The sequence below is a fragment of the Engraulis encrasicolus genome, chromosome 23 (genome assembly GCF_034702125.1).
Source record: "Engraulis encrasicolus isolate BLACKSEA-1 chromosome 23, IST_EnEncr_1.0, whole genome shotgun sequence".
NCBI classification, from domain to species: Eukaryota; Metazoa; Chordata; class Actinopteri; order Clupeiformes; family Engraulidae; genus Engraulis; species Engraulis encrasicolus.
This window is the reverse complement of record NC_085879.1, coordinates 31,691,039-31,712,703: the sequence shown is the minus strand read 5'-3', so window position 1 is coordinate 31,712,703 and position 21,665 is coordinate 31,691,039. Positions and strand designations below refer to the sequence as shown.

The window sequence follows — 21,665 nt, the reverse complement described above, 5'->3', positions numbered from 1 at the left end:
ATCTTGAATCTTGAATCTTGATCAGAGTTAAATGTTTCCGAAAAGAGGAATAGGCTAGTCTACGGGGTCATCCCTGTGTTCCCCGGGTCCTATGTTCCCCCCCAACCTTTTTTTTAAAGGGTTCTATGTTCCCCTCTGCTTCCAAGTAGACTGCTGCCGCATGGCAATGTTGTTGCACCTCTGACAGGTTAGGTTTAGGGATAGTTTTGGTCAAGGCACAAATTTACAACTCAAACATTGCATTACTGACAGGTTAGGTTTAGGGATGGTTTTGAGAAGGGCACAATTTGAAAACTCGGAAACATAAAATGCTGGGAACATAGAACCCTTTTTTTAGAAAAGTGTCCTAAGTTCCCCGGTCCCATAGGCCTAAAATCACAGGGGAACATAGGACCAGCGGGGAACATAGGACCCAGGGAACATAGGTAGGCCCTACGCTCCCTAGTCTAGGACACACAAATGACTGTGAACAGTCATGTAGCTCTTGCAATCAGATTCATCTTTTGTCCTGGCTCATAGTTGATTTGACACCCAACTTTGAACAACATAGTCCTACAGTGAACAGAAACCACAACAGCAACAGGTTATGAAACATCCTTTTTGTAGGACTTCATATCTTCAAACTATTTACATTTAACAATTGTACAAAATACAAGTAAGTAATTTTATTTTAGCTTATATCATAATCCATAGATCCATAGAACACAACAGCAGCTATGGATACAAAAAATACTTGTTTATTGACAACAAAAACATTGAACATTAAACACATGACATCGTCCTGGGATAAGGGTGACACAGTGGTGAATTGGGATTGACAGGAATGTTGAACATTTTAATGGGACTTTTATATATATATATATAAGCTTTTATACTGGAAGTGTGCTTGAACTTAAAAGATTGCATTATTTTTCACTGTCTTTATTAACAAAGCTGGGCATTTTGTCTCAGATAATATCTAATAAAACTAGGATTTATAATAGGATTTCCAACTCTTCACACGGTTGAGAAATACTGTACTATGTGGATTGTTTTTTCACACACCCACACAGAGAGAGAGAGAGAGAGAGAGAGAGAGAGAGAGAGAGAGAGAGAGAGAGAGAGAGAGAGAGAGAGAGAGAGAGAGAATCCTAGATGTCATTGTGTTGTTATTAAAATGCAGTGTTGGGAAAGTTACTCAAAAACTGTAATGCATTACTGATTACATGTTACTGTCTTTTCAGAATAATCCCTTACACTACAATATTACAATAGGCCTATTTAAAATGTAAAGCATTACACTACTTTTGCATTACTTTAATTACTTTCGCCAAAAGAACTGTAAGCCTAAATATGATCTGGAAATGTATTACAGTGTAAATAAAGCTCATGGGTCCTGACTTTTTCACCTCCAACCCAGGTGTTTTTGTTAGCATGCAGACTAAAAACTACCAGGCTCAGGAATAGCTTCTTTCTAACCCACCACACTGAATACCACTAAAATCCAGGTCATTGTAATGCATGTGTAACTTAGTTATTTGCATTGTAACTAGGTAAATATTACAGATTTTTGCCCTGTAATGCCTTACATTACTGCATTACAGCGAAAAGTAATGCATTACAGTAATTCATTACTTTTGTAATGCATTACCTCCCAACACTGTTAAAATGACCTTACACTTAACAGGCCCTTTTATCCCGAATGATTTACAAAAATAAGGCTGTTAGTGAAGCCATTGTACACAGTACACGATACTACATACGTATGTAACGCCAACTAGCAGAGTTCATCGTAGAATGTCAGTAAACCTCCCTCCCGAAGCCTTATGCAGTATCGGTAGCACTGACTTAACGGTCTGCACCAATGAGAGTAGGCCTACATTATATATAATAGTCTAATATAAAACCAATGGTCTGGAACTTAAGCTCAAAGTAACATATTTTTCCTTCTTTTTTAAAGAGCAGGGCCATTCACAGCTTTTGCCGGACCCAGGACAAAGTTATATGATAGGACCAGAGGACCCCCCATCCAATACATTGGTTACAATCAGGGTTCTAAATTAACTTTTTTCATCATTAACCAGAATGACTAGGTGTTGGTGGGGGGAGTAATCAACCAGTGCTCTCCCCCATCCTCCTCCATGACTGAGGTACCCTGAGCATGGTACCGTCCCACCGCACTGCTCCCCATGGGGCGCCACTGAGGGCTGCCCCCTTGCACGGGTGAGGCATAAATGCAATTTCGTTGTGTGCAGTGTGCAGTGTTCACTTGTGTGCTGTGGAGTGCTGTGTCACAATGACAATGGGAGTTGGAGTTTCCCAATGGGCTTTCACTTTTCACTTTCTTAATCTTATTAGCCAAACGCACACTCACTAATGGGGCAAAGTGGCCAATAAGTTGGTCTTTTCTACCAGCCAAACTCACATTTCACAAGCATTTGGCCAGTTGGCTGGTGTTAATTTAGAGCCCTGCATACAATGTAATGACAACCCAATTTTGGGGCCCCTCTCTCCCTGGGCCTGGGACAACTGTCCCTTTTGCCCCTGCATTACAGTTTCAGAAGGTTGACGTATACTCAAAACTAGAGATGCACCGGATCCTGATTTTTAGGATCCTGCCGGATCTTGGAACCGGATCTTGGATCCTGTACATCTCTACTCAAAAGTACACTAGGATTAGTGCATACAACATGATGATAACACATACACAGAGGACGGCATTGAACAGTGTACTACAAACAGCTGAGACAATAAACCAGAGGCACTGAAGCAGCAGCCACATGCCCTGCCATAACAGCCCTAGTAGAGAGGGCAGGAGCGACCCAAAACACAGGAACAGAAGCCATACAAGACAGGAGAAGAGCCACACCACACAGAGACATGCAGCCTTCAACAGCAACCAGGGCCACTGCCTCGCATCCATCGGGACCGACCAGGCACCATCCTATAACACAGAGGCAAAACGCAAGGGCAAAGTGTCACACATACACATAGGGCAGTCATGGGTAAGCGATTAGGGCGTCAGCCTTGTAGCCCAAAGGTTGCCGGTTCGACTCCTGACCTGTCAGGTTGGTGGGGGGGTAATTACCACAGCGCTCTCCCCCATCCTACTCCATGACTGAGGTACCCTGAGCATGGTACCGTCCCGCTGCACTGCTCCCTGGGGCGACAGTGGGGGCGGCCCTTGCACGAGTTCACATTCTATACCAGGGATGGGGGCTCCAGAGCTATACACACACATCGGCCTACCGTTTGGTGAGAATCAGGCTACAAAACCCCAGTCTTGGGTAGACGATTTAAGAAAAATGAGTGAGAGCATGACTTTGTATTTAAGAGTTGTCTTTCTTGTAAATGCTCTGTGGCCGCATAAAATGTTTGAGCACCGCTGTGTAGAGGTCTATCTTTCGGAAATCTATATTGAAGGAATGCAACTGAGATCAGGAGGAGGGTAGCACCACATTCTGAGCACAAGCACAAGATGACTCTTGGACAACACAACCTGCTATGTAAATTCAGATTTTCATGAGCCTCGTCTTACTGTAGACTGTAGGCCTATACTTGGGGCAAATAGGGACACATGCAGGCGAAACAAGTGAAGCCAAGAGAGGCGAAATTCAGTGTTCCATTCTGACAGCTCAACCGTCATCGGGTCGTTGCAGCGAATCAAATCGAATGAAACATATGTGTTGTTGATTTGATTGGCCCCAAAGGCGAAATTCGATCCTAATTTGCACGATATTAAACTTGGTGGATTAATTCATCTCACAGTGTAGGCAATTAAGGTGCTGTTTCCACGTAGCTGGATATTTTTATATGTGGATATTTTTTCTCCTGGTTGCATTGGTTTTGCATTGGTTTTGGCCTTCCGTTTCCACGTAGCAGATATTTAAAAATCCGGGTATAAAAAGCAGGCGAAAAAAATATCCTGTTTAGGGGGCTGAAACGCATTTGTTACAATGGAGGATTTATTTTTATCCACATGTTGCGTTTACACCTCAACAGGAGAAAAAAATACCCTGCTAAAAAAATATCCAGCTACGTGGAAACAGCACCTAAGTTTGTAAGTTTACGTGTTACATGTTTCAGTGGCAAGACTTCCATCTTCATAAGAGGTCAGGGTCATACTGTTCATTGTGAGAAGGAGTCAGACACACCAAGGTGTCGCAGAACGGAGGCGAGACGAATGAGGTCTTTCTGCTTAGTTTCGGCCCGTGTACTCCTGTTCAAAACCCCCCACAGCCAAAGCTAGCGTGGTACTTTGCCATTCATTTGAATGGGACAACGCCAGTCGCCAGCGTGAAAAGCACGCTCGAGTCCTATTTTCCAAATGTAGCACGGAGCGGAGCCGGCTCCCGCGCCACTGACACCCGACTACCACCGGTTGGTGTGGAAGGACAGATATGTTTCCATGTATTTTCGACACCGCCAGTAAAAATCGCTTCCGTCCCGCATCGCTTCACCGCCTTGATGTGTAAGCGGCCTAATGGTTGTTGTTGATTATGTCCCATTCTCTAAGATAAGATATGTTAATCTATTACACATGAATTAATAAATTCATAGGCGACATAATAGGCCTACAGACGACATAAAGACAAAATAGGCGAGTGAGTGCATCAGATGTCACCTCATGGGCAGTGTGAGGAGAGTCCGCCAGATGCTTCGAATGTTGAAGAAGTTGTTCTGCTCTTTGCAGACGCACCACAGCTGAAAGGGAATTATGGGGCAAGATTAGTCAAATAAATTGCATATCCTTACATACAGTACATAGTTTTTAAGATTCAAGATTCAAGATTTTTATTTGTCACATGCGGGCACAATTGGCAGTGAAATGAAGATTGCAACTGATCTCTGCTGTGTAGGACAATTAATAAATAATAAAAATAATCATTTTAAAAAGAAATATGAAAAGGTCAATAATAAGTAATGTAGTCTTCGTAATTTAAAAAAAGCAGATGGCTAGGGGGTGCTGTGACGCAGCACGCTAAGCCCCCCACATTTGGGCTAGCATGCCCAGGGTTCGAATCTGGCCAGGGGCGGAGTAGAGGGGGGGGGCATAGGGGCCAGGAACCCCCGCCCCTGCCAGTGGCTTTTGATTGCCAAACATCTTGTAGGGGCCTCATTCTAGAATATTTCGTGGGCCCAACGCCTCTGACACATCTCCCGCCCCCCCTGTCCCAATACCAGTGCTCCGCCCCCATTTCCCAGAGGGCAGCCTTTCGAACATGATGACTGGGGTGGAATGTGTCTTTCATAATCCTTTTTGCTCGTGTCTTTGCCCTTCTAGAGTCAAGTCAAGTCAAGAGCACTTTCAAGAGTATATATCTAGAGCATATATCTTGCTGCCCTGGAAGGATGGTCATAAGGAAATCATAATATTGGCATTATAGTTAAATAAATAAAAGGACAATACTTCTTAAGGCGCTTGTTTGTGAGTGACTGAATTTGAATGAGAAGTTTGCGTGGCCATTGTTTTCTTTTCTTTCAGGTTTGTGCAATGTTTCAAACCAAACCAGTTTGGTGTGTGTGTGTGTGTGAGAGAGAGAGAGAGAGAGAGAGAGAGAGAGAGAGAGAGAGAGGGAGAGAGAGAGAGAGAGAGAGAGAGAGAGAGAAACATTCTGCACAGTAATGAAGATCAAACAGAAGTTTGAAAAAAGAGGGAAGGTATTCACTCACCATAAACTGCAATTAGCAGCAGCAGAAGTATGATTAGAAGAGCAGCATGATCTTGTCCTCCTGTGAACCACCTTGCTGTAGTTTGACGTTTGATCTAAGCAAAAGTGGAAGAGCCAACACTAATACGTCATGACTCACATGGTCGCCTTTTGGGCATTTATTACAATGGTGGTGAGCATTATGTCATGCCAGGGATGCAAGGACAACGATACAAACTGTTTATAAGCAACAAACAATTTTTGGTAAACACGTGAGGTCGACATAATGTCGTGCGTAAAGCCGTAGCCTACCCGGACATTTCCACTTTGTCGATACGCTTCAACTAAATTACTTAATTTGATGTTTTTCCCGATTTTACTTTCAAAGTACCGTCTTCTACATTCCGGACACTTATAAAATTGTTGATCTCTCAGTTTGTTCATACATTCAAAACAGTAGCTGTGTCCACAGGGATACTGGCGAGGGTCCGTTAAAAGATCAAGACAAACCGCGCACGTCAATTCCGACTCTATGTTGTCCATAGCACGAAGAAATCAACAGAAATTAATGACAAAACGCAATATCTTTGAAGACATTGGCTGTTAGCTACAGCTGCTTAGTATCCATATTTGAAAGTGGGCAGTGCACTTGGAAGCACGATCGTTGTTTCTTTTTTTTTTTGTCTTCCTTTCATTTTCATTTTGAGACTAACCATTTGATAACAACGCACTGGTGGATTGTTAAAGGTGCACTGTGTAATTTTTTCCCCCAGAATGCATGCTCTCCATTCACAAATGTTACCTTTTTCATGAATACTTACCACCACCATCAAATTTTCAGTAGGCTATTCATTGAAACTTTGAGAATGGCATTTTTCATACATGCAATTGGGGATCCATTGTTTGCCATTTTCAATGTCCAGAAATACACATTTTAAGCTGCAAAAACTTACTGTACTTCAGTCATACTAGTAAATATTAGTTCATTAGTATATTCATAGAAAAGGTCAAATTTAGCAGCAAACAGTACACTTTCAATGAGCAGCATAGTTGCATACCTACTCTGGTCACAATCCTACACGGTGCACCCTTAAAGGAAAACATAGCAGCATACTCTCAACCAGTTTAGAGATTGGGCACACATTATTTTATAGTCACATAGTTTTAGCTGCACTGCATCCAGATCTGCGGAGCTGATGAGATCTGGATTGAGAAAGTAACAGTCCTGACAGATATTCCTCCTGCCTGCTCTCCTAACACAGGTGATGTCATTAGCTCATTAATTCATCATGTTCATTCATTCAGTTCAATTAATTGATTACAACAAACATCCAGCAGGGATTTCACCATCTGAACCCGAGATGTTCAAACCTGGTTCTCGCCAGACCTTTGTGCAGTTTCACACAGCTCCACCAGGGGGACTCCACGAGCTACACACAGATCACTGTGTGTTGGATGTACTTGCACTTGACTTGTGTGAGTATTCTTCTGAAATTGTGAAATTGTACACATATGCATTGTGCCATGTAGACTCCACTGTCCCAATGGGTCAAGCTCAAGGCAGCCTGTAATGGATGAGAGTTCACTGCACAGCTAAATAAAAGGAGCAACAGCCAACTTTGATCTCCCCCTAATGTACCGAGGTCATGAATGTCAGACTATCAATAAACACCACACAAACACACACACACACGCCCGCAACACACACACACACATGAACACACACACACATGATCATGACTACTATCGTCATGCCGAGCTAGTTTTTTGGCATGGGCTTTAATACTGTATGGCTTCGTCACGGGCCTGCTGGTCAAAGCTGTCTACAGCTCTGACTGTAGGTGTGAAAGGTGTAGCACAATAGATACACATAAAAGAAATAAACAAAATTCTTTGCACAAACAAAAGTGAACCAATTGTTTATTCGTGGCTTCTCGTTACCTATAACTGTATCTTCATAGATGAGGAGTTGCATTATAGATGCATTACATTGCACTCACGATTAGAAGGTGCCAAACAAACAAAAACTGTGAAGATTGAAATAAAAAACCTCTGCACACTTCAATCCTTCTTGTTCCCTTGCATAATTCCCAAGCTTTCAGTCAAACGCCTTCATTGAAAAGTGCAGACATTTGTCTTTCAATTTTCACATGGTTTGCATCATACGCCAATGAACAGAGATCATGAATGGAGGGGAAAAAAACCTTGTGAGCCATTATTGAAGCGTACCGGGTTTTTCAGTAACCAAGGAGCAGTAACTTCCTTGAAGAAATAAAAGAAAACATCTAAGGTGCAAAGGTGCTGGATTAAGTTGCACAGCAACTCAAAGTGGAGGTACTTTGCCCAGCCCCCTTCATAAACAATCAGGGAAGCCGACAGATGAGGACAAAGGGGTCAGCTGTCCCGGGCCCAGGGAGAGAGGGGCCCCAGAATTGGCACCTCATTACAATGTACTGTACTGTATGTATTGGGCGGGATGTGCCCTTTCCGCTGACTTTTTCCTGGGCCCAGTAAAAGCTATCAGTGGCCCTGTAAACAATACAGACTTCCTCATTGCCTGTCTAACAAATCATTATTGTAAAGAAGACACTCACACACTCAGAGCAGAGCATGCCAATGCACTACAGGCATCGGGAGCCCTGACTTGGAGCACTATTTGCCACATATTTCAAAGCTCTCGCACGCAAGAGGAGAACCGAGGACGGCAACGCAACACAACACAACACAACACAACACAACACAACACAACACAACACAACACAACACAACACAACACAACACAACACCCACTTGGAAACGGACACACAATACTCTTCAATATACAGGTCTCAATAAAGAAAAGAGAAGGTGTGAAAAGAAGAAGTAAGCTATGCAGCAGGGCACGCTCGGACGAGGCCAGCAGGAGGGAATCGCGTCGTCTCCACCTGGGCACGGAGCAGGCACGGGCCTCGGCATGGCAGCGCCATCTAGAATGATCTTCAAGCGGCGCGCCAACGCCACAGCTCTGCCACTCCACTACAGCGGGCACATCCAGAAGAAATACACGGGAGAGGGGGTGAGTTCTGACAACTACGTGCATGTGTGCGTGTGTGTCTACTGAACCCTGCAATAATGTAGCCCAATTAAAAAAAAAAAAAAAAAAAAAACACAAACTCTACTTGGTATATGCACTTATCGGTCTGTATATTTCCTGTGTCCTTTGTATACAAGTGATGCATGCTTTGAATATGTCCTCAATTGTACGTAAGTCACTTCGGATAAACACATTTGCCAAATGAAATGTATTGAATTTTACTGTAATTGTTACATTAATTAGGTACACAGCAAATAACATGTAGGCTACCATAACATTTATACTTCCAAAAATAGGGTTCGAGTTATGATTTGGAGTGTAAGTGCATATTGCATGTTGACAGGCTGCATGTAATTACGCCAAAATAATCACTTGTTATATGTGGTTGTACGTAGAAAAATAAATGTTGCCCAACGTGAACTTCAGTCAGACAAGACCAATTGGCATTGTGGAATGCTGCCAGGATGTAAAGCCAGAGACAGTAGAGAGAGAGAGGTTCCATTGGCCCATTGTTTCCTGGTTCTATTATGGCCCCCCTTAGGCAGACCTAGGCAGACCTAAGGACTGTTCTATTCATTGTAGGAGCATTATGACACAGCCCTTTAGGCAGACCGGAACCTAGTCGCGTTAGGTGCCCAGAAACCTATTATGTTGGCTTATCTCTATATACTTAAAGAATCTCTGGTAAATCTGTGTCATCATGGCCTCCGTTCAGAGACTCTGAATCATCAAACAGTAACAGAAATCGGAGGCACATTAACAATGAAAATATTTTTTTTCTTTGCAGCTAAAGAGTAAAATATCTTGTCAATCTTGAGTGCCTTGGATCGCTCTTTCCAGATCTCTCGTATTCTTCTTTAAAGTCACTCTTATACCTTTATTGAACTTTTGTTTGTAGCTATATAGATTATAGGCCTAAAGACTATTTGAAGTTGCAGTGCACAGAAGAGGGCGTGAGTTGGTCAAAAAGACTGAGGTGCGCACACATCCAAAAAAAAACCCCCAAAAAAACAGTTGTTGTGGGAGCAGGATATCAATTAACGCATAAGGAAAAAGGAAAAAATATCCACACACCACAGTCGTTTTCAACGACGATTATAGTGTTCCACTGGCGGAATGGCATGCATTAGGTTGTGGCATACATTAGAAAACTGCAAGGTTCTTCTCTGTTGTTCTATTGAGGAAGGGGTGGGGAACCTTTTTCATTCGTGGGGCCACTTCAAATTCCTCCAAGGGCCATAAAAAGTCCCCCAAGGGCTGTACTAGGAACACAAACCAGGATTTCTTCCTGAACTTTAGGCCTACATTAAAGGCAGCCACCTTTAAAACAGGCCCCACCTTCTCTAGGTCCTCTGAATATAACTTAATTGTATTGCAAATGTAATTTCTAAGATTTCCTTACAAAATATGTCATATTTCATCTGTGAACATTAAAATTATACCGGGGGCCAGATAAAATGGCCTCAAGCCCTTGAAACATGGGTTCCCCACCCCTGGATTAAAGTAATGTTTTGGTGCATTGCATTGTGGTCTGTGTGTGTGCAGGGTTTTAGGACATACTTTGGAGAACTGCGAGGCTCTTCTCTGTTCTTCTACTCGGATGAGAAACAGGAGAATGTGAGTTATGCACTTATCCCCATGTAACACACACACACACACACACACACACACACACACACACACACACACACACACACACACACACACACACACACACACACACACACACACACACACACACACACACTTTTTTATTTTTTATTTTTGACTTTGATTATTCGCTAACTTAGGTGCTGTTTCCACGTACCCGAACATTTTTAAATGTGGATATTTTTTATCCTGTTTAGGTGTAAACACAACATGTAGATAAAAATAATTTTAAAAAACCTCCATTGTAACATGTGCGTTTTAGCCCCCTAAATGGGATATTTTTAAATCTGGACTTTTGATATGCGAATTTCAAACCTCTGTATACGTGGAAGCAATAGGCCAAAACAGCTGTGTTTACAAACATATCTAGCTACGTGGAAACAGCACCTAACTTTCTTTGCACGTCTTTGTTGTTGTTTCACAGTATACAGAAAGGCTAGAACTGCACGACCTGAACTCCATGGTGCCTGTTGCCTCTTACTCCCCCAGGGCGGCGCCAATCTACACACTCTCGTTTCCCTATGAGGAGGTGCAGCTGAAGGTTGGTTGGTGTGTTAGGAGTGCGTCTTCATATGCGACCTTGCCTCCTCCACTTGCCTCCTCCACTCGCTTCTCGTCATGATGACATCACTGACAACAGCATTATATTTCAATATCTTGCAAAAGCTCAATTGTAGAGTCTTTTTCTCGTTTGCAATTGGGGTGGTGAATGAAAAACAGTCCCTCAAAAGTTGTTGTGGCTAGGCTGACAGCTGGGAAACGTTATCGTTTTCTCCACGGAGGAGGGGCCAGGGTTAGAGGCGAGGAGACAAGCGCAAGTGGAGGAGACAAGGTCGCATATTAAGATGCACTCTAGATATTGTACCTAACACAGCAGATTGACGGCAACGAACACACGTGGATACCTTTTTATTTGTCTCATCCCCCCCAAACCCAGTCCCTGTGTTGCTTGGCTTGACATGAGCAGGGCTGGATTAGTGCACAGGCTAGATATGGCTAGATATACAGCATAGGGGTCCCTACCTGCCAGGGGGCCCCTGATAGCCAAAAGTGACAAATGCAGAATTGCGGCAAGATGCAGTATTGAAAAATGTATCCGTTGTGTTCAGTACAGTTGGTAGACATGTTATCCTTAATTCCCAGCCTGTAATTACGACAGTGTCTAGGCCTATGTAAATTTGTCCTGAAATTTGCTGTCAAGGGGGAACCTTGAACAAAACAGCTGCTTATTCGCCCCAAGCCCAGACCACCAGCCCCCACCCCCATTCTATAAAAAAGCTATAATGTGTGATTTCAATGTTCTCATTCAGATTGATAATCCAGACACCGGAGAGCTGTGGAGAGGCTTCATCTTGACAGTGGCTAAGGTAAATATGGTCTTGATATTATACTCGACTGTAGCCTACTCTACTCTACTATACTCTCCTACTATCTACTCCACTCTACTTTTTTAACTAGGCCTACTCGATTTCCACTTTATTATATTGTACACACTGTAATGTACCAATCGCCCTCTAATCTACTCTATTCTTTTTTTGTATTACAAAATATCTATTCTAGTCTTCCCTGCCCTGCATCATACTGTGCTCTACTCTACTCTACTCTACTGTACTGTACTGTACTCTACTCTACTCTACTCTACTATACTCTATTCCATACTAATATACTGTTCTCTACTACTCTACTCCACTCCGCTCTGCTCTACGCTCCTCTCCTCTCTCCTCTCCATTCCCCTCCTCTCCTCTCCCCTACCCTCCTCTACGTCTATCTACTCTACTCTACTCTACTCTACTCTACTCTAACTTTACTCTACTCTACTCCTACTATATCTCTACTCTACTCTGCTCTACTCTACTCTAATCTCCTCCACTCTACCCTCCTATATCTCTAACTCTAATCTAACTCTAACTCTACTCTACTCTCTATCCGTTGCAGCTGGATGTGCCGCGGGACCTGCAGTTGTTGCCGGGTCAGTTCATGATGCTGGAGAACGTGAAGACCGAGGAGCAGCAGAGGAGAGTCCTGCTGGAACAGGAGCAGCAGAGGAGAGTGCTGCTCCTACACACCACCTCATCAGACGCCCCCGACAGCACAGACACCGACACTGACCAGGAGTATGACGACAGCCTCTCCATCCTGCCAACGTCAGTTCAAGTTGATTTTTCTTATTTGTTTTCTTCTTGTTTGTTGTGCTTGTGCTATATGTGTTTGCATTCGTGCTATAGGCCTATGTGTTTGTATTTGTGCTATGTGTTAGTGCTTCTGCTAGTATGTGTGTTTGTGCTTGTGCCATGTGTTTGTATTCGTGCTATGTGTGTTTGTGCTTGTGCTGTGTAGACAAGTGGTTGTTTTCATATTGTATACTTGCATTGCAATGTAATGAATGATATTGGGATAATGCAATGTATATCAGTTTAATGAACTCCATTGAAACCTAATTTAAGATTACCATAGTCTTTGCTGGCATGGCCGTAACTACCATTGAGGACACAGAGGTCATGTCCTCTGTATTTTTTTCAGTAGTGTAAAATGTGTAAGATAAAAATCGATATATGATCAACAATGATAAATTCAGTCTGTCCCATTTATCCTCAATACAGCGATTATTGAGAAAAACTCAAGAGTTTGACTGACGTATTCGAAACAATCTAAATGTACAATATGTAGTACAGCACGCAGCATTTTGACCTCTGTATTTGAAAATGTCTGGTTACGGCCCTGTTTGCTGGTGTTGTGAGGTCACGTGTCTAATCTCTGTGTCTAGGTATGTGGGTGTTACGCTGTATTTGAAAGTGTCTCGTAAGTCGATTGATAGCCAGCTTTTACGCAAAGAACCCAGAACACGGCAGCATCTCCATTTGTGTCCTGTCTATGTACAGTACATCATCATGTGTCTCATCACTATGTGTTAAGGTATTATTTGGAGGTGTCTCGTGAGGAGGCGGAGAGCCAGCTTGTAAAGAACCCAGAGAGCGGCAGCATCATCATTTGTGTCATGTCTACTGTATGTTCCTACAACATGTACTATGGACCATGTATCATGATATGTCTCATCACTATGTCTATGTAGGTGTTTTTTGGAGGTGTCTCGTGAGGAGGCGGAGAGCCAGCTTCTAAAGAACCCAGAGAGCGGCAGCATCATCCTCAGGCCGGCCACGGACAAGAAGAATTACTCAGCCACCACCAGACAGGACTTCCCCAGGTACACACAACACCTGCTTCTTATCATTGCATTAATCCCCAAATAGGTACACACAACACCTGCTTGTTATTATTGCATTAATCCCCAGGTACACAAAACACCTGCCTATTATTATTGCAATAACCCCCAGGTACCAACTAGGTACACACAACACCTGCTTCTTATTATTGCATTAATCCCCAGGTACCAACTAGGTACACACAACACCTGCTTCTTATTATTGCATTAATCCCCAGGTACCAACTAGGTACACACAACACCTGCTTCTTATTATTGCATTAATCCCCAGGTACCAAATAGGTACACACAACACCTGCTTCTTATCATTGCATTAATCCCCAAGATCAAAGTCAAGAGTGCAGCGTTTCTCTAAACAAACATATTGATTCAGTTGCTCACCCCAAGCATTTTTAAAGAAAATAATCTGGATTTGAACTATTTTCCTAAAAAAAAAAAGTAATCGCTTATAACATAAAACATTAAATGTCATTGTTATTGAGCTTCATTTACAACTGCCTATGCCAAAGTGGTTTGAATGTAATGTTTGAAGTTGTATTAAAGTTCTCAATGTTATTTATTTATGTGTGTTTCCAGTGGTCCAGTTATTAAGAACTACAAGATCATCACCACTTCTGACCAGCAGTTCACCATTCAACTGGACAGTCCAGTAAGTTTGTCAAAGCCACCCTGTAGAAGCTCTTGGGAGACATCAGCTGTTTGTGCCATTACCCATTCTGTGTACTGTGTACCTTGTTTGAGTGCAGTGAAGTAGGCCTACCCTTTCCACCCTCCGTCCACATCCCATTTCTTTTTTTACCAGCTGTTACTTGTTTGTTCCCCTTACATTTATACTGTACATTTAGGATGTGTTGTATGTCAATAGCGGAACAAGCTAGAGACGACTATGCTATGACTTCTATTTCAAACTTCAAGAGGCTTGTGAAGACTATTCTCTTCCAAGACAATTTTCGTTCTCAAAAAATACACTAACACTAATAAATGGAATGAACGGACTGGAATAAACAAAGGAACTAATTACAAATTCATTACATATTGGTATTCATATTCTAATATTTTGTGCATACTATGTTTATCGACATATGCATTACATATTGGTATTCATATTCTAATATGTCGTGCATACTATATTGCATATCTATATACAATATATTGTTGTAGGGTATATATATAGGCCTATTGCTAAACCTGCTAAATGTAGTGTATTGTAATTCTACCTGTCCATGTTGAATGCGTCTACAGGTGACTGTCTCCAGCTTGAAGGCTGTGGTGGAATACTTCATGAAGGAAACGACCAATCAGCTTAAGCCATTCACGCCCCGTGCTTATGACACTCGCATTGGTAAGATATTACAGGAGTCATCCGGTGCAAAATGGCTTAATTCGTGTTAAAACATTATGCTGAGGGCTAAGTCTGGGCACATACCTTAACTCCATTCGTGCCTTGCATTGAGAAATGCAGCGGAAGCTAGCCTACCTGTACTTCATGCCCTGGTGAAGCACAGCAAAAGCCCAATGTTAGCATCGGCTAACTAGCACAGGATTTCTCAATGCAAGGCACGAATGGAGTTAAGGTATGTGCCCAGACTTAGCATCATGTTTTAACACCATTTAAGTCATGACATGTGCATTGGGAAGATATTAAAGACACCATTCTAGCTTATAGAGGACGTATCATAACTATAACACAGTTTACACCTGCAATGAGGGTTATGTGATTATCCGAAAATTGTATGGAATGTGTGTTATAGTTTTCACGTCTAAAGAAGGGTTTTCTCCCAAAACGTCACGAAAAAATGAAAAATAAGTGGGAGCAGAAAAATACTGATTGAAGCTGACTTTTTTCTTTTTATCTAAAAAAAAACCTGACCACAAAACTGGGGCTAGTAGACAGGCTAAATGGCAACCGACTTTTAACGCTTATGTCAGTGTACTATTAGGTAGTTAGACCCCCTATCTAACACCTAACGCTATGTGTGCATTAGCGTGTCAGTAAGAATGTATGAACTAATGTTTGGATGGAGTGTCAAGAGGAACGTAACTCACCTATGATCCCAGGGCCGTAGCGAAGCGGCGTCGCGGCTAGTCCTGTCTCTCAAATCCCCTTAACACACTGACTAGTAGCACAGGTCACCGGCACCCGACCCAGTAACCTGTAATGTAATGTCAAGCCTTGAATGTACAGTATGTAGGCTACTGTAACCTGTGGGTGTTGTCTTTCTCCTGGCCTGCTGCAGTGCTGGTCCCACCAGTTGCCCCAAAGCCCAAGATGGTCCCCAAGGCAAGAGTGGCCCCCACCATCCACACGGGCCCCCCTACGCGGCCCCTGTCCACCAAGCTCGACCCCACGGGGCCCCCAACGCGCCCACTGCCCCCCACCCCCAGCCTACAGAGAGAGGAGAGTGCCTACGAGAACGAAAGTAAGCATTTTTTAATCATATGTATCCAACCAAGTCTGGTTCAGCAGCTGGTATTGATAACATTTACGTAGATATTTGTTATTTATTTGTGCTTAAAGGTACACTGTGCAGGAAATGGCCAAAAAAAGGATAGGCTACTTCAACTATGCTGCTTGTTAAAACTGGGTAGCCTATTGCCAAGTTTGATCTTTTCATGGAAGTAAACAAAATAATAAGCTAACATTTTCTAGTATAGCCCAAGTACAGTCTTTTTTGCAGCTAAAAAAAGTCTATTTCTGGAAATTCAAAATGGCGCACCATGGAGAAGATCCCCCTTTTCATGCATGAAAAGTGCTGTGTTTCCAGTCATAATGAATACTTAGAATTTGATGGTGGTGGTAAATATTCATGAAAAAGGTATAACATTAGTGAATGGGTAGCATGAATTCTGGAAATAAACAGCTAGAAATCTCACACAGTGTACATTTAAGGTAGGCCATATGGAGGAGATTATACATTCACAAGATTCATTAGATTTACGAGGTATTTATAGGGTTTGTATAAGTACAAAGGTAAGCCCTGAATACTCTTCAGTATCAGATTCAGCCAGCCAGCCACCGATATTAAAGGGTCTGGGCTGTGTTGGACAGGAGTGGAAAACCTTTTTCATTCGAGCTGTCCACTTCAAATTTGATAAAGTTCTCCAAGGGCTGTACTATGAAGACAAGCTAGGATTTACCCCTGTACTTTATACCTATTGAAATTGGTCTCCTTTACAATAAACCCTTTCTTCACTAGGTCCCCTGAAAATATAACTTGATTTCGAACATTTATTTGCAAAACATACGACGTACGGATACGTTAACAGCCCTTGAGACATAGGCCTATGTTCCACACCCCTGATGTAGGATAACCTTTCATATTTCATTCAAATCAGCCACCATAACAGCCAAAATATGGAAGTCGCTGACTGTGGATGCAAAAGTGGAAAATAATTGTCTGTGGCTGGTAAATGTTATGCGCTGACAAAGCACAATAAGTAACTGCTGTTTGCCCGGCTTGTTCAGGGCACTGCATGTAGTAGGCTATTCATACACAGAATACTACAGAGTCAGACGAGTACTATCTAGACTACTGCATAGTAATGTTTGCAGTGTTAATTCAAAACTATGTAGTTTAAACAGTAGTATAAATGGTCCCACTTTCGAGATTTTAGTGTCAACACTATGGGTGTTGAATTAACAACTTGAGAGTTATACTGTATATCCAACACTGTTTAATATGGCCCCACTGTTTTAATTCAACACTCGAAGTGTTAAAATGTAACAGTCGAGTGGGACAATCGAGTGGGACAATGTCCTCAGAATATTTTCTCAGAGTATTTAGTTAATATGCTATCAGACCCTCTGAGACAGTCCGGGAACATAAAAAATTGCTCAAAATAATCCTGATGTTACGGTTAATCAGATTTTTACCAGATCTTCTTCCTTATACCTTCCCATATCTCACTCACGTTTAGACTACTAACTTCTTCTTCCTTATGACCTCTCCTTATCTCGCTCTCGCTCATGTTTAGACTACTCATGTGACTGCTAACTGCCCCGCCATGGCATTGGTGAATTGCATTTCTGATGACCTGTTTAGATAAGCAATCATGTAGGCCTAGGGAATCACAGTACACTCATCTGCTAATGGGCTTCATGGCATACCACTGTGTTTTTATTGCATGGCTGCCACACAAAGCCTCCTTTGACATCAGGGAATGGCTGTACTTGAGATGAAAAAAGCGTGTTTTTTTGTTGTATCGTTGTATTTCGTTGTATTCATTGGATTCTTTGCAACAGTGTTTTTATTGCATAGCAGACACACATTTGAATAATCTCTTTTGGCTTTTTTTGTCTTTTTGACTTTATTTATGATAGGACAGTGAAGGTGGTGACAGGAAGCGAGTGGGGAGAGAGACGGGGAAGGGCAAGCAAAGGACCCGGGCCGGGAATCGAGCCCGGGTCAGCCAAATGGTAGACGAGTGCCCTATCGTTTGGCTACGGCAGGGCCTCTTTTGGCATTGTTAGACTATGACTGTGCATGCTATTGACAATGGGGGTGGGCGCTTTTTATCGGCAGTTTCAAAGAGGAAATTTGATTCTTGTTTCCAAAATGGACAGTTGAAAATGCTACAAATCCCTTCAGCAACTTAGGTGCTGGTAGCACATACAGTAAGCGTGGATATTTGAAAATGCATATAATTTCTAATTCGTTTACCTGTAAATACGTCATGTGGATAAAAATAAAAACTCCATAGTGACAGGTGTGTAAATGGGATATTTTTGAAACCAGAGTTTTGAAATGCGCTTTCTAAGATCAAAACCAATGTGTTTTAAAAATATATATGTGGAAATATAGGCTATGTGTAAAATATACTTGTATATGCGTAAACAGCTTCTAAATAGAACAATAGAACTAACCTAACATATAACATCTATAAATTTAACATCTGACTATCAGACATTCGTGTCAGTTGGTATCAGATGATGAAGGCACATATAGATATCCTCACAGCGCCTTGAACAGCTCTTGAGTATTTTTTCTTTTCACTGTGTTTAATTTCACAGTTGACAAGAGACAAGATGAGACACTGACGAAGGTCGTGCTACTAACTCCTATGTAAAAATTAAAGAGGAATTCCAAAGAAAAGAAGAAATGAGGCAATCCACCTCTTCATATACGGTTTATACAACTGTAGACACACCACATGGGAGAGTGCTGTGTATCAACAACTAATTTCATAGCTGACACACTTTTAATATCAAGTGTCTCCTTATCAGATAATACTAATAGGCTAATACATACGGCAGATAACCTCTCAGCACTTTGAACTGTGATAGCATGCTTTGATCTGCAGAAGCTGTAAAATGCTTCTTTTGTTGAGCATTTTGAACAGCTCTTTTCCAAAACGCTACATAGACTACGTGCCTGTGCAGTTGTGATGACATGTTTGTTTGCTTAAGCCTAGAAACTTTTTAGACTCATGAATCAATTTTGTGATCTAATAATGTTGATGCATGGGGGTTTTTGTTCTCCTCAACCTTACCCAATGTTATTCTGTACTGAGTGGGCTTTTTGGGTGTGCTGCCCTGAACAGCTGCAAGGATACCCTTAATTTCCTTTTGGGTATTAATAAAGTTAATGTACTCTATTCTACTATGTATCCCTTTTCAACGTTTTTTAGTGTGTTTTTATTGGACTTCCCAGTTAGTTATTATCAGTTAAAGGGACACTGTGCAGGAAATGGTCAAAAAAGGTACTGCAACTATGCTGCTCATTGAAACTGTGTTGGCTATCGCCAAATTTGATATTTACATGAAAGGTTACTAAGTAATAAACAAATATTTTCTAGTATGGTCCAAGTAGAGTCATTTTTGCAGCTAAAAATGGCTATTTTTGGAAATTCAAAATGGCGGACCATGGAGAAGATCCCCCTTTTCATGTATGAAAAGTGCAATTTTTCCAGTCATAATGAATATTTAGAATTTGGTGGTGGTGGTAAGTATTCATGAAAAAGGTAACATTAGTGAATGGGCAGCATAAAATCTGGAAATAAACAACTAAAAATCTCTCACAGTGTTCCTATTTTTGCCCTAATGTTTTGTAATCGATCATAAGAAAAAGAAAAAGATTCATGGAAATTGTATTTAAATGGCTTTTATATTTATTTGAAAAACAGATCTTCATGAATTGTTTTAAAGTTTTAAAAGCTTGTTGTTGTTGTTTTGTTGTTGTTGTTAGGCCTATTGTTATTATTATTATTATTATTATTATTATTATTATTATTATTATTATTATTAACATCATCATCATCATCATTATTTCTTGTGCAGAAGGAAAGTCAGGCCTCCTTCCTGAGAAGAAAAACAAGAAGAATCAGAAGTCAGATGCCAAAGCCATGTATAAGTAATGGATGAGGTGAAGTGGTCGGGACACAAATTTTGCTCAGTATTGCAAAGATGGTTAGAATGTAATGCCACTACATCTGCCTGGTGTGTCTGCACATGTAAATAATCAATGGCACTGATTTATCGCCCAATGTAAAGGGAGAAAAGAAAGACAGAATGTTTACATTAAACTTACTTACTTTTCTATGTAGGCCTATATTCTCTAAATAGGTAAGGTCTTTGGCTTCTTGCATATACATTATGTACATTTTTTCTACCTTATTGCAGCGGCAGAGAACTATTGTATAGGCCTACATTAAGTAAAGCACCTTGTTGTTTTGATATATGTACGTACATACTGTATGTTAATAGTATTCAACATTCAACTTTTTTTCTATTAAAAGATAGGATATGTTCAAAATGACACTTTTTGCACACCTCTGTAGTTGGACAGGTGCGTAGGATATTATCCCAGTGGGGTTGTCATTCAAGTGAAAAGAAATCGCGCACACTGCCCATTCCACCAACAATCTTTAATACAACATTTCAGTCATCCGACCTTCTTCATGGAAAGGATGGTAAATGATTCAATGTTTTGGATGACAGTTTGTTGGTGCAATGGACAGAGTGCAAGATTGTTTTACACGTAAAAGTAGGATCTGGCAAATGTTGCCAGCAGCGAATTGTGTGATTGAAGATCAATAATGACTGCTTGTTAACTGAAATCGGATGAATTTGTTAATGATGTTTGGCTTCATGTCGTCGTGTGTGTACAAATAAAAATAAATAAATGTTGTCCAATTGGGAATATTCAGAATTATTTTAAAGCAGAGAAAACACAACTGTGTTTTTCACAAGTTAACTAGTATATTCTTTGGAAATGAGGACAACAATGTCTTATGTCAGATGATTGTTAAAAAGATTAACATGTTGTGATATCAAGTAAAAGAACAATGTTTATTTTTAGGAACTAAACATTAGAACAAGAGGTTGAATCCAAAACACAGGTCAAAAACACAAATGCAAAGCAATGACTTGAAAGAAAAAGAAAAAAACACATTCAGTGCTTATAGGCCATAGGTGTGAAGGTGAAAGCACATAGCCCATGTACTGTGTGCATGCATAACAGAAATCAACAAGCTTATATTACATGTAGCTGACGCTTTTATCCAAAGCGACATACAGTTATTATTTTAGGTACAGGGTATATTGGTTACACTCCCTGGCCTTGAGCAATGTGGGGGGTTAGGCGCCTTGTATATGTCAAGTCTGTACTCCAGCCAAGTCTATAGGAAGACCACACACGTGCATGTATCTCCTGATATGCAGAGTGGGATTTGAACTTTCAACCTCTTCCCTTCAACTCCTAATAACTATTATGAAAACTGCTCTCTTTCCAAATGCAGGTATACTGTACTGCACTGCACTGTACTGCACAGCCGATATATTGAAATACAGTCTCAATGGTGCCCTCTTCTGACCACCACACATTACTGCAGTTGACTTGAGAGATCAGCCTCGGTCTGGCACACCTCAAATCCCACAGTCAGGAAGTCTCAGCAACAGATGTCTTCCGAATGCAGATGACAACCAGAGTGTTGCACGCTTTAGACTGAGATTGGCGTTAGACCTTGTACTGTAAGCATAAGCTGATCATGGCGTCATTTGCATAGACTTCGTGCCCTCCTATAATGTGCATCGCTTGTTTTTTCATCAGTCCCAGCAGAGGAACAAAAGAAAACAGAGAGGCAGGTTGGCCAG

The 21,665-nt window shown here is 41.4% G+C and overlaps 1 protein-coding gene and 1 long non-coding RNA gene across 2 annotated transcripts; one reads left to right on the top strand and one right to left on the bottom strand.

Moving 5' to 3' along the window:
• Positions 1-2,665: 2,665 nt before the first annotated feature.
• Positions 2,666-6,004, bottom strand: LOC134440635 (uncharacterized). Its single transcript, XR_010033000.1, has 4 exons — positions 5,943-6,004; positions 5,653-5,746; positions 4,604-4,683; positions 2,666-2,923 (listed from the first exon to the last, which is right to left on the bottom strand). It is a non-coding gene; the product is annotated as an uncharacterized LOC134440635 (long non-coding RNA).
• Positions 6,005-8,250: 2,246 nt separating this feature from the next.
• On the top strand, positions 8,251-15,569 carry LOC134439979 (signal-transducing adaptor protein 1-like). Its single transcript, XM_063189907.1, has 9 exons — positions 8,251-8,685; positions 10,249-10,320; positions 10,778-10,894; positions 11,664-11,720; positions 12,289-12,497; positions 13,424-13,555; positions 14,150-14,222; positions 14,816-14,915; positions 15,559-15,569. The coding sequence occupies exons 1-9, from the start codon at positions 8,500-8,502 to the stop codon at positions 15,567-15,569; spliced, it is 957 nt and encodes a 318-aa protein (XP_063045977.1). The 5' UTR covers positions 8,251-8,499.
• Positions 15,570-21,665: the final 6,096 nt, after the last annotated feature.